Source organism: Salvelinus fontinalis, chromosome 9, assembly GCF_029448725.1.
Source record: "Salvelinus fontinalis isolate EN_2023a chromosome 9, ASM2944872v1, whole genome shotgun sequence".
Taxonomy (NCBI): Eukaryota; Metazoa; Chordata; class Actinopteri; order Salmoniformes; family Salmonidae; genus Salvelinus; species Salvelinus fontinalis.
Window position 1 is genome coordinate 16,425,437 of NC_074673.1, and position 15,609 is coordinate 16,441,045.

The 15,609-nt window shown below is 41.9% G+C and overlaps 1 protein-coding gene across 1 annotated transcript in view; it reads right to left on the minus strand.

Moving 5' to 3' along the window:
- The window catches only part of LOC129862169 (spondin-1-like), a 118,162-nt gene extending 102,849 nt beyond the window's left edge, over positions 1 to 15,313 (minus strand). The window contains exons 1-2 of the mRNA XM_055933564.1: positions 14,560 to 15,313; positions 5,522 to 5,628 (exon numbers count right to left, since the gene is read on the minus strand). Coding sequence (XP_055789539.1) covers positions 5,522 to 5,628; positions 14,560 to 14,788 — 336 coding nt within the window. The 5' untranslated portion in view covers positions 14,789 to 15,313. The remainder of the gene's footprint in view (positions 1 to 5,521; positions 5,629 to 14,559) is intronic.
- Between the last annotated feature and the right edge of the window lie 296 nt (positions 15,314 to 15,609).

The window sequence follows — 15,609 nt, forward strand, 5'->3', positions numbered from 1 at the left end:
GGGATACAGAAGATAGCCCTATTTGGTAAAAGACCAAGTCCATATTATGGAAAGAACAGCTCAAATAAGCAATAAGAAACATCCATCATTACTTTAAGACATGAAGGTCAGTCAATATGGAAAATTTCAAGAACTTTGAAAGCTTCTTCAAGCATGAAGCGCTATGATGAAACTGGCCCTCATGAGGACCGCCACAGGAATGGAAGACCCAGAGTTACCTCTGCTGCAGAGGATAAGTTCATTAGAGTTACCAGCCTCAGACATTGCAGCCCAAATAAATTCTTCACAAAGTTCAAGTAACAGACACATCTCAACATCAACTGTTCAGAGGAAACTGTGTGAATCAGGCCTTCATGGTCAAATTGCTGAAAGGAAACCACTACTAAAGGACACCAATAATAAGAAGAGACTTGCTTGGGCCAAGAGACACAAGCAATGGACATTAGAGCGGTGGCCATGTGTCCTTTGGTCTTGAGTCCAAATTGGAGATTTTTGGTTCTAACCACCATGTCTTTGTGAGACGCGGTGTGGGTGAACGGATGATTTCCACATGTGTATTTCCCACCGTAAAGCATGGAGGGTGAGGTGTTATGGTGTGGGGGTGCTTTGCTGGTGACACTGTCAGTGATTTATTTAGAAATGAAGGCACACTTAACCAGCACGGATACCACAGCCTTCTGCAGCGAAACGCCATTCCATATGGTTTGGGCTCAGTCAAATAAAATAAAATTGTATTTGTCACATGCGCCGATTACAACAGGTGTAGACCTTACAGTGAAATGCTTACTTACAAGCCCTTAACCAACAAAACAATTTTAAGAAAAATGCGTGTTAAGTAAAAAATAGATAAGTAAAAAACAACAAAAAAATAATAATAATAATTAAAGAGCAGCAGTCAAATAACAGTAGCGAGGCTATATACACGGGGAACTGGTACACAGTCAATGTGCGGGGGCACCGGTTAGTACAGATAATTGAGATAATATGTACATGTAGGTAGAGTTAAAGTGACTATGCATAGATAATAAACAGAGAGTAGCAGCAGTGTAAAAGAGGGGTGGGGGGGGGCAATGCAAATAGTCTGGGTAGCCATTTGATTAGCTGTTCAGGAGTCTTATGGCTTGGGGGTAGAAGCTGTTAAGAAGCCTTTTGGACCTTTTGGACCTAGACTTGGTGCTTGCAGTGTGGTAGCAGAGAGAATAGTCTATGGCTAGGGTGGCTATAGTCTTTGACAATTTTTAGGGTCTTCCTTTGACACCGCCTGGTATAGACGTCCTAGATGGCAGGAAGCTTGGTCCCAGTGATGTACTGGGCCGTACACATTACCCTCTGTAGTGCCTTGCGGCCGGAGGCCGAGCAGTTGCCATACCAGGCAGTGATGCAACCAGTCACGATGCTCTTGAGGGTGCGGCTGTATAACTTTTTGAGGATCTGAGGACCCATACCTACCCTTACCACCTGGGGGCGCCTCGTCAGTTGCAGAGGGAGATGTTTAGTCCCAGGGTCCTTAGCATAGTGATGAGCTTTGAGGGCACTATGGTGTTGAACGCTGAGCTGTAGTCAATGAATAGCATTCTCACATAGGTGTTCCTTTTGTCCAGGTGGGAATTGGCAGTGTGATAATGGTGTTGATGTGAGCCATGACCATACTTTCAAAGCACTTCATAGCTACAGACGTGAGTGCTACGGGTCAATAGTCATTTAGGCAGGTTACCTTAGTGTTCTTGGGCACAGGGACTATGGTGGTCTGCTTGAAACATGTTGGTATTACTGACTCAGTCAGGGACAGTTTGAAATTGTCAGTGAAGACACTTACCAGTTGGTCAGCACATGCTCGGAGAACACATCCTGGTAATCCGTCTGGCCCTGCGGCCTTGTGAATGTTGACCTGCTTAAAGGTCTTACTCAAGTCGGCTACGGAGAGCATGATCACACAGTCTGGTGCTCTCATGCTCGCTTCAGTGTTGCTTGCCTCGAAATGAGCATAGAAGTAATTTAGCTTTTCTGGTAGGCTCGTGTCACTGGGCAGCTCGCGGGTGTGCTTGCCTTTGTAGTCTGTAATAGTTTGCCAGCCCTGCCACATCCGACAAGTGTTGAAGCCGATGTAGTATTATTCAATCTTAGTGTTGTTTCGACATTTACCTGTTTGATGGTTCGTCGGAGGACATAGTGGGATTTCTTATAAGCTTCCGGGTTAGAGTCCCGCTCCTTTAAAAAGGGCAGCTCTACCCTTCAGCTCAGTGCGGATGTTGCCTGTAATCCATGGCTTCTGGATGGGATATGTACATACAGTCACTGTGGGGACGACGTCATTGATGCACTTATTGACGAAGCCAATAACTGATGTGGTGTACTCCTCAATGCCATCGGAAGAATCCCGGAACATGTTCCAGTCTGCGTTAGCAAAACAGTCCTGTAGCTTAGCATATACGTAATCTGACCACTTCTTTATTGAACAAGTCATTGGTGCTTTCTGCCTCAGGTTTTGCTTGTATGCAGGAATCAGGAGGATAGAATTGTGGTCTGATTTGCCAAATGGAGGACGAGGGAGAGCTTTGTTCACGTCGCTGTGTGTGGAGTAAAGGTGGTCTAGAGTTTTTTTGCCCTCTGGTTGCACCTTTGACATGCCGGTAGAAATTAGGTCAAATGGATTTAAGTTTCCCTACATTAAAGTCCCCGGCCACTAGGAGCACCGCCTCTGGGTGAGCGTTTTCCTGTTTACTTATGGCCGTGTACAGCTCATTGAGTGCGGTATTAGTGGCAGCATCAGTTTGTGGTGGTAAATAGACAGCTACGAAGAATATACAGTTGAAGTCGGAAGTTTACATAGACCTTAGCCAAATATTCAGTTTTTCACAATTTCAAACACTTAATCCCAGTAAAAGTTCCCTGTCTTAGGTCAGTTAGGATCACTACTTTATTTTAAGAATGTGAAATGTCAGAATAATAGTAGAGAAAATGATTTACTTCAGCTTTTATTTCTTTCATCACATTCCCAGTGGGTCAGAAGTTTACATACACTCAATTAGTATTTGGTAGCATTGCCTTTAAATTGTTTAACTTGGGTCTGTCACGACTTCCGCCGAAGTTGGTGCTTCTCCTTGTTCGGGCGGCGTTCTGCGCTCGTCGTCACCGGCTTTCTAGCTTCCACCGATCCATGTTTCTGTTTTCCATTTGTTATGTCTTGAGTGTACACACCTGGTTCCCATTAAGTTATTATTATTTCCCTATTTACCCTCTGGTTCCCATGATGTTTTGTGCGTGAGTGTTCCTGGTTTGTGTTAGTCTGTTGTGTTAGGGTTTGTGATCCCTGCGTGGATTTATTTTTCCTGATTATTTTCCAGAGGAAAGTTCGTTATTTTACTCAGTTCTGTGTCCTGCGCCTGACTCCGTTCTCACCTCTGCACAGCTAACACCTGACAGGGTCAAAGTTTCATCCGGACGTGAAAATACTGCCCCCCAAAGAAGTTAACTTGGGTCACACTTTTCAGGTAGCCTTCCACAAGATTCCCACAATAAGTTGGGTGAATTTTGGCCCATTCCTCCTGACAGAGCTGGTGTAACTGAGTCAGGTTTGTAAGCCTCCTTCCACGCACATGCATTTTCAGTTCTGTCCACACATTTTCTATAGGATTGAGGTCAGGGCTTGTGATGACCACACAAATACCTTGACTTTGTTGTCCATAAGCCATTTTGCCACAACTTTGGAAGTATGCTTGGGGTCATTGTCCATTTGGAAGTCCCATTTGCGACCAAGCTTTAACTTCCTGACCAATGTCTTTTGATGTTGCTTCAATATATCCACATAATTTTTCATCCTCATGATGCCATCCATTTTGTGAAGTGCACCAGTCCCTCCTGCAGCAAAGCACCCCCACAACACAATGCTGCCACCCCCGTGCTTCACGGTTGGGATGGTGTTCTTTGGCTTGCAAGTCTCCCCCTTTTTCCTCCAAACATAACGATGGTCATCATGGCCAAACAGTTCTATTTTTGTTTCATCAGACCAGAGGACATTTCTCCAAAAAGTAGGATCTTTGTTCCCATGTGCAGTTGCAAACCGTAGTCTGGCTTTTTTATGGCGGTTTTGGAACAGCGGCTTCTTCCTTGCTGAGCACCCTTTCAGGTTATGTCGATATAGGACTCGTTTTACTGTGGATATAGATACTTTTGTACCTCTTTCCTCCAGCATCTTCACAAGATCCTTTGCTGTTGTTCTGGGATTGATTTGCACTTTTTGCACCAAAGTACGTTCATCTCTAGGAGACAGAACGCGTCTCCTTCCTGAGCGGTATGACGGCTGCGTGATCCCATGGTTTTTATACTTGTGTGGTGCCTTCAGGCGTTTGGAAATTGCTCCCAAGGATGAACCAGACTTGTGGAGGTCTACAATTGTTTTGGCTTGACTGATTTCTTTTGAATTTCCCATGATGTCAAGCAAAGAGGCACTGAGTTTGAAGGTAGGCCTTGAAATACATCCACAGGTACACCTCCAATTGACTCAAATGATGTCAATTAGCCTATCAGAAGCTTCTAAAGCCATGACATAATTTTATGGAATTTTTCAAGCTGTTTAAAGGCACAGTCAACTTAGTGTATGTAAACTTCTGACCCACTGGAATTGTGATACAGTGAATTATAAGTGCAATAATCTGTCTGTAAACAATTGTTGGAAAAATGACTTGTGTCATGCACAAAGTAGATGTCCCAACCGACTTGCCAAAACTATAGTTAGTTAACAAGAAATTTGTGGAGTGGTTGAAAAACGAGTTTTAATGACTCCAACCTAAGTGTATGTAAACTTCCGACTTCAACTGTATGTCATCGTAGTTCATCTATTTTGTTATCCAATGATTGTACGGTGGCTAATAGGACTGATGGTAAAGGCAGATTACCCACTCGCCGTCGGATCCTTACAAGGCACCCAGACCTACGTCCCCGATATCTCCGTCTCTTTCTCTTTCTCTTAATTCAGCTGTATCATTCTGATCTCATTGAATCATTTGTCAATTATTTGTCCAATTAAGTGATGACAATCAGTCCCTCTTTACAATACAAAGACCTCCAGTAGTAATGACATTGTAATATAACCATGTTCTTAACAACAGAACCATAATGCATATTGAATGTGTTTGATTATCTATTATGAGTGACACAATGGTCATTTGAAGAGGCCAAATGAAAACAGGATTAGAATCTTGAGACTAGAAAACGGTTACACACTGGGAATCGAAGGATGCAGAGTGTGGGCTGAGGCTGAGCAGAGCAGGTTGTGGGAGTGTTCAGTCCTTTTTATGTTGTCAGGTAATTGTCAGGTAAGGAAGTTTGTTCTCACTGCTGTAGAGCACTCTCACTCAGTAGGTTGTGTATTATTATCGTGAGCTGAGCAAAGGAGACAACTCTTTCCTTACTTTTAGCTGCTCTAATGGAGACTTTAGGGAATACGCATTTAGTCTTGAGGAAAGTGATTTTGAAGACAATTACTGAAATATGTCCACAATATACATGCATTGTACATTACCTGGAATTTGCCCGCGTAGTGGTCATCTGTGGTTCCTTCCTTCCCCTCCTTCAGAGCGATAAGGGTAAAGCCTCTGAAATAGGAGGGACTGGAGGCGTGCAGAGTCACTGGAAACAGGACAGGAGGGGAGTTTAGGGAATATACAGATGTTAGATCTTAATTTGACTAGTATTGTCGCAGCAAAATAATCCTGCTGCAACAGGGCTTGAATGTTAATGTTGCTTGATCTGTCGTTAGGCTATTACCTGGCCAAAATTAGGCTACATGAAAAGTACAATACTGTTAATATACACTATATATACAAAAGTATGTGGACACCCCTTCAAATTAGTAGATTCGGCTATTTCAGCCACGCCCGTTGCTGACAGCCATGCAATCTCCATAGACAAATATTGGTAGTAGAATGGCATTACTGAAGAGCTCAGTGACTTTCAACGTGGCTTCGTCATAGGATGCCACCTTTCTAACAAGTCAGTTTGTCAAATGTCTGCCCTGCTAGAGCTGCTCCGGTCAACTGTAAGTGGTAGGCCACACAAGCTCACAGAACGGCACCGCCTAGTGCTGAAGCTTGTAAAAATCGTCTGTCCTCAGTTGCAACACCAAATACCAAGTTCCAAACTGCCTCTGGAAGCAACGTCAGCACAAGAACTGTTCGTCGGGAGCATCATGAAATGGGTTTCCATGGCAGAGCAGCCACACACAAGCCTAAGATCACAATGCGCAATGCCAAGTGTAGGATTCAATGTTGTAAAGCTCACCGCCATTGGACTCTGGAGCAGTGGAAACGCATCCTGGCATCCTGGCAGTCCCATAGACCATTTGGCAGTCCGACAGATAAATGCCAGAAGAACGCTCCCTGCCCAATGCATAGTCCCAACTGTAAAGTTTGGTGGAGGCGGCATAATGGTCTGGGGATGTTTTTCATGGTTCAGGTTAGCCCCTTAAATCTTAACGCTACAGCATACAATGACATTCTAGGCGATTCTGAGAATTTATGTAGATCGTGAAGCTCATCTGAATTTCCTGCGGTGCAAGAAAATTCTCAGCAACAAACGAGTGATCAAATGAAGATCCTATCAAAGATTAAAGATAATGTAATGTAGCCCCATCCCAAGAGCAGAGCCTCCCAGGTACTGTTGAGAGAGAAACAAACTCAGCTGGAGGAGCCTACTACAGAATGTGGGATAAAGGGGTGCGCTGCTAGCAGTTCATTAGTTGCCTGCTGTTTGACTGTTTTCCAGCCAGTGATCTCAACAGGGTCAAATGTAACGTGTGTTGCGGTGGTAAAAGATTTATCTTTGAAAAGTCAGCTTTACTAACAATATTAGCTTATGGTTTTCCTGAAAACTGACAACACACAATGCATCCTCCTTGGGCTGTATCGGGTGCATTATAAAAGATAAACATTGTTAGATGTATTTACACAATCGTTAGATAATAATGTAATTCATTTTTAAGTGAACATGATTAGTATTATTAATGTAGGGTCACTGGGAGCAGTTATATGATATTCTGACACCTATATGGGAAACTTTGATGAGAGAGTCATGAAGAATGTAATAATATAATTGTATTTACTAATTGCACACTACTGACCAGCATAGCTCAGTCAAAAGCACACCTGGTTTCTTTTTCCAAGGGAAATTATGCTGCTGCTCACAATCACACAACAGTGAAATATAATGTGATAATGAGCCACTTACCACAGGCCAATGAACACCTATTACCGTGCATCCCCCTAGGGGTGTCAGTTCAGCTAGGGTATGGATGTTAAAACACATTTGTATTTATATTACTTCATCTATTATGTTTGTAAAATGTGAAAAAAACATTTTTAATGCAGTATTAAGCAAAGGGCAATTTTCTTTTGGTGGGGGGGAATGACCCCAGCCATTAATTATCACCACAATATTAAGTTTAAAGGTCTGTGGAACGTGCGTACAATGTCAACCACTACTCAACCATATCATAAATTGACTAATTTACATGTAGAACAGCGCATACATGCATTTATCAAGTCACAACAAGGCCGAGACATTAATGTGAAAGTAACCAGAGCATAAAACAGCTGATCGTGAATGCAAACTATTCCAGATAAATCCTACACATGCATTGAAATAAAATGCATACATCAACGGATTTACTTAGGCCTACAATCGACAGGGACACATGAAGACAAACAAACTCGACTAAAGAACGACGAAATCACAAAATACAAAAAGGAAAACCTACACATACATTTTTAAAGGGAGCTAAGGCCCCGCCCATGATTCAGCACTGCTGAATGGACAGCTTCTCCGTACAGGTAAGCATAGTGGAGCGCCATTGCATGGTGCTGAATAGACAGCACCTGTCTAGCAGCCAGCTATAGAATTATTCTGGTTGTGTGCAGTTTGACATTTGTTGGGCACATTTATGCGCATATGAAAATCATAACTGGCATGCAGATCTTTAGAAATGGTAGGATCAATTGTAGATTGGCACTCCACGTGAAAAAGGTTGCCGATCCCCTTCTATAGACTATATGAAGTCACCCTTGTGGAACGGCGCCTACACTTTACTATGACAGTATCATTGTCTCATGTGCTTCCCACCAACATAGGTCTCGTGCGCTTCCAGCAAATTTTTGCATTTGCCTGTCTGCATTATTCGCCAGGGAAGGGAAACATTCTGCGAATACTGAAGCATTGTATCAACAAAGTGGCTCTGATAACATTGAAACATTGAATCAACAAACGAGGAGCATCACTACTCTGGACGGTTCTGACTTAGAAAATGTGGACAACTACAAATACCTAGGTGTCTGGTTAGACTGTAAACTCTCCTTCCAGACTCACATTAAGCATCTCCAATCCAAAAATAAATCTAGATTCGGCTTCCCATTTCGCAACAAAGCCTCCTTCACTCATGCTGCCAAACATATCCTCGTAAAACTGACCATCCTACCGATCCTTGACTTTGGCGATGTCATCTATAAAATAGCCTCCAACACTCTACTCAGCAAACTGGATGTAGTCTATCACAGTGCCATCCGTTTTGTCACCAAAGCCCCATATACTACCCACCACTGCGACCTGTATGATCTCGTTGGCTGGCCCTCGCTACATATTCGTCGCCTAACCCACTGGCTCCAGGTCATCTATAAGTCTTTGCTAGGTAAATCCCCGCCTTATCTCAGCTCACTGGTCTCCATAGCAACACCCACCCGTATCACACGCTCCAGCAGGTATATTTCACTGGTAATCCCCAAAGCCAACACTACCTTTGGCCGCCTTTCCTTCCAGTTCTCTGCTGCCAATGACTGGAACGAATTGCAAAAATCACTGAAGCTGGAGACTTAGATCTCCCTCTCTAACTTTAAGCATCAGCTTTCAGAGCAGCTTACCGATCACTGTACCTGTACACAGCCAATCTGTAAATAGCACACCCAACGACCTCCTCCCCATATTGTTACTTATCCTCTTGCTCTTTTGCACCCCAGAATCTCTACTTGCACATCATCATCTGCACATGTATCACTCCAGTGATAATGCTAAATTGTAATTATTTCGCCTCTATGGCTTATTTATCGCCTTACCTCCCTAATCTTCTACATTTTCCCACACTGTACATAGATTTCTCTATTGGGTTTTTGACTAAGTTTGTTTATGTGTAACTCTGTGTTGTTGTTTTTGTCACACTGCTTTGCTTTATCTTGGCCAGGTCGCAGTTGTAAATGAGAACTTGTTCTCAACTGGCCTACCTGGTTAAATAAAGGTGAAATAAAAAAATTAAATGCAAGTTGTTCAGTTGTGTTTATTTTCATACCAATACATGAAACGAAAATTGCGCTAGCCGACTGGGCGAATGAATGTTAATGTAAATTAGGCATGCAGCTATCAGAACCTATATTTTAATAGCAATAAAACAGCTTTTTGTTTAGAATGGTCACCAAAAAAGCAGGCTCCCCCACTTCCCAATTCAATTAACTCCTGGTTATCAGATTACAAAAAGGAAATCAAGGCCGAGTTCAAATGCCTACATCAAATTCAAAGCAATCCACTCACTGCCTAAACCGCTGACCATCAAAGCAAACTGGCACTGTCTGCGCTCTGCTTTCTAAAATGAGACAAAAGGCACCCAGGTGGGCAGCTGCTCTCCGAGGGATGCTCCGCATAGTCCTAAAGCCACCCGCTCAAACCGCTAAACAGCTGTTGTATTTTAAATCGGGATTGGAATTATTTTGTCTGTTTTTTTTTTTACCAGTGGTGTAAAGTACTTCAGTCAAAATACTTTAAAGTAGTCTACTACTTAAGTAGTTTTTAGTGTTTCTGTACTTTACTATATTTTTGCCAACGTTTACTTTCACTTCACTACATTCCTAAATTAAATAATTATACTCCACACATTTTCCCTGCCACCCAAAAGTACTCCTTACATTTCGACAAGAGAGTGGTCCAATTGACATATTTCTCAAGAGAATATCCCTGGTCATTCCTACTGCATCTGATCCGGCGGACTCACTAAACATAAGTTCTTTGTTTATAAATTCTTTCAGAGTTTTGGAGTATACCCCTGGCTATCTGTAAATGTAAAAAAACAAGACAATTGCAATTCCACTTACTTTTAACACTTAAGTATATTTAAAACCAAATACTTTTAGACTTTCACTCAAGTAGTATTTTACTGGGTGACTTTCACTTTTACTTGAGTCATTTTCTATTAAGACATCTTTACTTTTACTCAAGTATAACAATTGAGTACTTTTTCGACCACTTAAAATGTTTGGTCTAGAGCTGGGGTCTGGCATACCTAGCCTCGTCGCGAAACAGGCTAACGGGAAGCCTGGGAAAGTTCCATGGCAAAAATCAACTAAATAGGAGTGGAACGTGACACCTCAGAACACATCAAACCAATCAAATGCCTTGCTTGGGCAGAGCTACAAAGATGCTCACCAGATTAGTGCCATAGGAGCAACAGTGTCTGAGGACTAAAAATATCACCAGATTAGTGCCATAGGAGCAACAGTGTCTGAGGACTAAAAATATCACCAGATTAGTGCCATAGGAGCAACAGTGTCTGAGGACTAAAAATATCACCAGATTAGTGCCATAGGAGCAACAGTGTCTGAGGACTAAAAATATCACCAGATTAGTGCCATAGGAGCAACAGTGTCTGAGGACTAAAAATATCACCAGATTAGTGCCATAGGAGCAACAGTGTCTGAGGACTAAAAATATCACCAGATTAGTGCCATAGGAGCAACAGTGTCTGAGGACTAAAAATATCACCAGATTAGTGCAATAGGAGCAACAGTGTCTGAGGACTAAAAATATCACCAGATTAGTGCCATAGGAGCAACAGTGTCTGAGGATTAAAAATATCACCAGATTAGTGCCATAGGAGCAACAGTGTCTGAGGACTAAAAATATCACCAGATTAGTGCCATAGGAGCAACAGTGTCTGAGGATTAAAAATATCACCAGATTAGTGCCATAGGAGCAACAGTGTCTGAGGACTAAAAATATCACCAGATTAGTGCCATAGGAGCAACAGTGTCTGAGGATTAAAAATATCACCAGATTAGTGCCATAGGAGCAACAGTGTCTGAGGATTAAAAATATCACCAGATTAGTGCCATAGGAGCAACAGTGTCTGAGGATTAAAAATATCACCAGATTAGTGCCATAGGAGCAACAGTGTCTGAGGATTAAAAATATCACCAGATTAGTGCCATAGGAGCAACAGTGTCTGAGGATTAAAAATATCACCAGATTAGTGCCATAGGAGCAACAGTGTCTGAGGATTAAAAATATCACCAGATTAGTGCCATAGGAGCAACAGTGTCTGAGGACTAAAAATATCACCAGATTAGTGCCATAGGAGCAACAGTGTCTGAGGATTAAAAATATCACCAGATTAGTGCCATAGGAGCAACAGTGTCTGAGGACTAAAAATATCACCAGATTAGTGCCATAGGAGCAACAGTGTCTGAGGATTAAAAATATCACCAGATTAGTGCCATAGGAGCAACAGTGTCTGAGGATTAAAAATATCACCAGATTAGTGCCATAGGAGCAACAGTGTCTGAGGATTAAAAATATCACCAGATTAGTGCCATAGGAGCAACAGTGTCTGAGGATTAAAAATATCACCAGATTAGTGCCATAGGAGCAACAGTGTCTGAGGACTAAAAATATCACCAGATTAGTGCCATAGGAGCAACAGTGTCTGAGGATTAAAAATATCACCAGATTAGTGCCATAGGAGCAACAGTGTCTGAGGACTAAAAATATCACCAGATTAGTGCCATAGGAGCAACAGTGTCTGAGGACTAAAAATATCACCAGATTAGTGCCATAGGAGCAACAGTGTCTGAGGATTAAAAATATCACCAAAACATGCACAGCAACGTTTGCAGCATGCTGGTTTTCACAGCATTTCTCTGTTATTTCGAGGTGAGCTAAAGCTGCAGAAATGGTCTACAATGCTGGTCATGTCAATATTTTTTATTTTGACGTTTCTGAACTGATATTTGGCTGTAAACGGCAACCATGTACTGTTTATCTATGGGGACAACTGCAGACATTTTGCAAGCAACGTTGCTAAAATGAATGGAAAAAAATCTCATGAACCTCATAAAATGTTACCTGTAATGCTCATCTCCTGTAGCCTAATTGTTACCTGTAATGCTCATCTCCTGTAGCCTAATTGTTACCTGTAATGCTCATCTCCTGTAGCCTAATTGTTACCTGTAATGCTCATCTCCTGTAGCCTAATTGTGGTCTACTTGTTTTTATACTGTACCTGAATTACAAGGAGTGGATTTACACTAAACATTTTATGTCAGCACTTAAAAGGCATGTACAACATCTGGTATATGGTTTCCCTCATATACATTGTCTACTGGTATCATTTTAAATTGAGAACATATAGCTCAACATTTAAACAATGTCTGAGTTGAGCTATGCTCTGCTTCAGATGCCCATAAGGCCAGTAATGCCTTATGGGCAGTAATACTGTAGGCCTATGACTCCATTGGCAATGCATGCCATATGATAAGCTGCGAAATCTATTCACATAGCTGATATACTGAGAGAGTGACAATCAAATAAAACCGACTTGAGATCTTACAACTAGACAAAAATGCAATGTTCATTTGAGAATACACAGAAACACAGACACAGAATCCCTTCTCCTCTTTATTGCAGGATTGCGATATGATGAATCAACATTGATACTAGTTCATTTTGAATAATAGTTGAACAATTAAAACAAGTTTACAAGTGTAACTTCAAAGAATCAACACTTTATCACTTCAAAATGTACAAATAAGATTACCTGTATGTAAAGATTAGACATCTTAGTCTAAACAACAATAGATAATTGTACGCTATTATTACTAAAGCATCATTTCAGGGGAACAAAAACAACTCCATACTAGCAGTGGCCAACCTTGCTCCAGTGATCCCTGATCTACTGGATGAGCAGACTTCTATTCCAGCCCCACAATAGCACACTTGATTATCAACTCATTAGATTGATCAGTTTAATCAGGTGTGTTATTGCTGGGCTGAAACAGAACCCTGCACACCCAGCAGACCTCCAGCAAGGTTGGCCTGCTCAAATTCTAATAGGTTTATACATTGTGTGTGATGTTTAACTGCATTTAACTGTATTATGTATCTGGCAACATAGGTAGGCCTACACATATGACCCATGGCATATAGGATATACCCTTAGTCTTATGTGACATTTATTGGGACCTCTTTTAATCTGCAAACAGGCTTTCACAGTTTTCGATATCTGAGGACAGAAAACGTCACAAAGAAACAGACTTCATTATAATACAATTAGACAGCACTGAATATATGTTGCTATTATCTCTGGCCTTATGGTTTTTCCCTCTTGGGTCTGGAACTGGAGAATCTTTTCATAATGTCCTCCCACAAAATGATCTGCCCTGTCCAGTAGCCTACAATCTCCCTTTACTGACAGCTAGAGCTGCAATTTCACCCTTTTCCATGGCTGTTATCTACAAATGTATTTGGAGACTGTTTTTAATTTAGAATGATTACACCAAGATATCTAGCTAATAGGAAATTAGCTAGCTGGTGCCATTTAATTCACTTAGCTAAACGGTGTGCAATGTTAGCCATTTGGCTAGCAGCTCAGTTGAGTTAGCCTACAAAGTAGCGAACTGTAGCCACATAGCTAGCTAGCTAATAATACATAGTTAAAAAAATTAAAAATAAACATGTATTTACTTACTTGAAAAGGTTCTCCCACTGCCTCAGGTTTTTTTGGTCCTTACAAAAAAATCAAATAAATGGGCAATCTTCACGATATTTTCGGTGTAAGCAAAGCACAGCCAGCAGCCATGTGGACGAATGGAAACAAGGAAAACAATGTTTGTCACCAAATCGGTTTAGAACGTGTTGTAACGTTTGACTTGACCCGCATACCCCCCAGGTGGAACCAGGTAGAACCCTTTTGGTTCCAGGTAGAACCCTTTTGGTTCCAGGTAGAACCCTTCTGGTTTCCATGTAGAACCCTCTGTGGAAATGATTCTAACCCCAAAATGTTCTACCTGGAACTAAAAAGGTTCTACTTTGAACTAAAAATGTTCTTCAAAGGGGTATTCTCTGGGGACAGCCAAAGAACCCTTTTAGGGTCTAGATAGCACCTTTTTTCCAAGAGTGCATGGCATATTGACATCTTTCCTGAGTGCCATAGCTGCAATAACAAACGCATCATATGTGTTACTTTCACTAATATGTTTGGTCAGTGCAAGTTCAATTGTTTTGATACAAGTATTGCACTTGTCTTCAGCTGTCATATTGAGGTGTGATTAGTGGCTATGGTTAGCTACATTTGTCACAATTACGCAATGGAAGTGACTTGCGCACGGAATCTAAACTTGACTTATTAGGGTGTTAGACTACTGAAGTAGGCTATACTTTCCGAGAGTTGTCCTTTTCAAATTCACTCCAATTTGGTGGATATAAGCAAAGCCAAGCAAGTAACAATACGTAAAATGTGCTCTTATTGTTGTATACCTCTGTATGTGCTTGCAGTTTGGTAATGTTCTGGGTCCCCCTCGACTCTTAGCCGAAACTCATTGTAGCCATCTCTCCGTGTACCCTGTGTCTGTGCCCGTAAAATCCTGCCGCAATATCCATTCGACTTCGCTTGCTTATCTGTTGGTTCCTCGACGAACGTGAGAGCATTGCACACACAATTGGAGACAACATACTGCAAAAGCAGCAAATGCAAATATATTCCCATTATTGATGGTGTGGTGAGAAGTTCTTTATTCCACCTCTACAAAGGAAACAAAATAGAGGATATATTTTCTCCCCACAGTCCCCAACTACGGAATTCCTGCAAACTATTAGCCCTGACACTTGGTAATAAATGGTGTGAGAAACCGCGGTGAATCCATCCCAGACAGAGCGGGTTTCGAAGTTCGATGGCACTGCTTCAGCATATAGTTACACTGATCTGAGAGGAAAGCGGTGATAGGTAGCTTGAGTGTTGAGTTAACGGAGTAATTCTCAGGGTCCGGGAAATAGCGAAGCGCAGCAGCACAGCTGTCCCCGAAAACGAGGGAATAACTAGATTGTTGCGATGAAGGCAGCAGAGTATAAACAAAACCCAGACATTCCTAATCACCCCTGTGACCGAGAGGTGCATTTGACATTCTTGGTAAGACGCAGGAAAACTGTCGGCCAATGTTTACACAGCGACGGATCTCACAAGTCAATTAGAATATAGCAGGGCGCTCATAACAATAATGCGCCTTTTCTTGTATTAATGATAATGGCAAGGCAAATGTTTGGTGTGTGCTCAATTATTTACTTTTGACGATTATACAATTTGACCGTTTATATAGTGCAAAATTATTTGCGTGACGTTTTCTTCCAGATTAGCAATGAGGACTCGAGTGACCGGCGTTCCTCCAGGGTGGTGGAGTGCCGTGCTATAGCTTTTTTTGCCCATCGGCAGCATTCACCGGACGCCCGCGACTGTCGTTCTCACATGCCGCTCTCCTCACACAGCCCACCCGTCCTTCTCCTGACCTGTGACACTACAGCTGCCAATTGGAA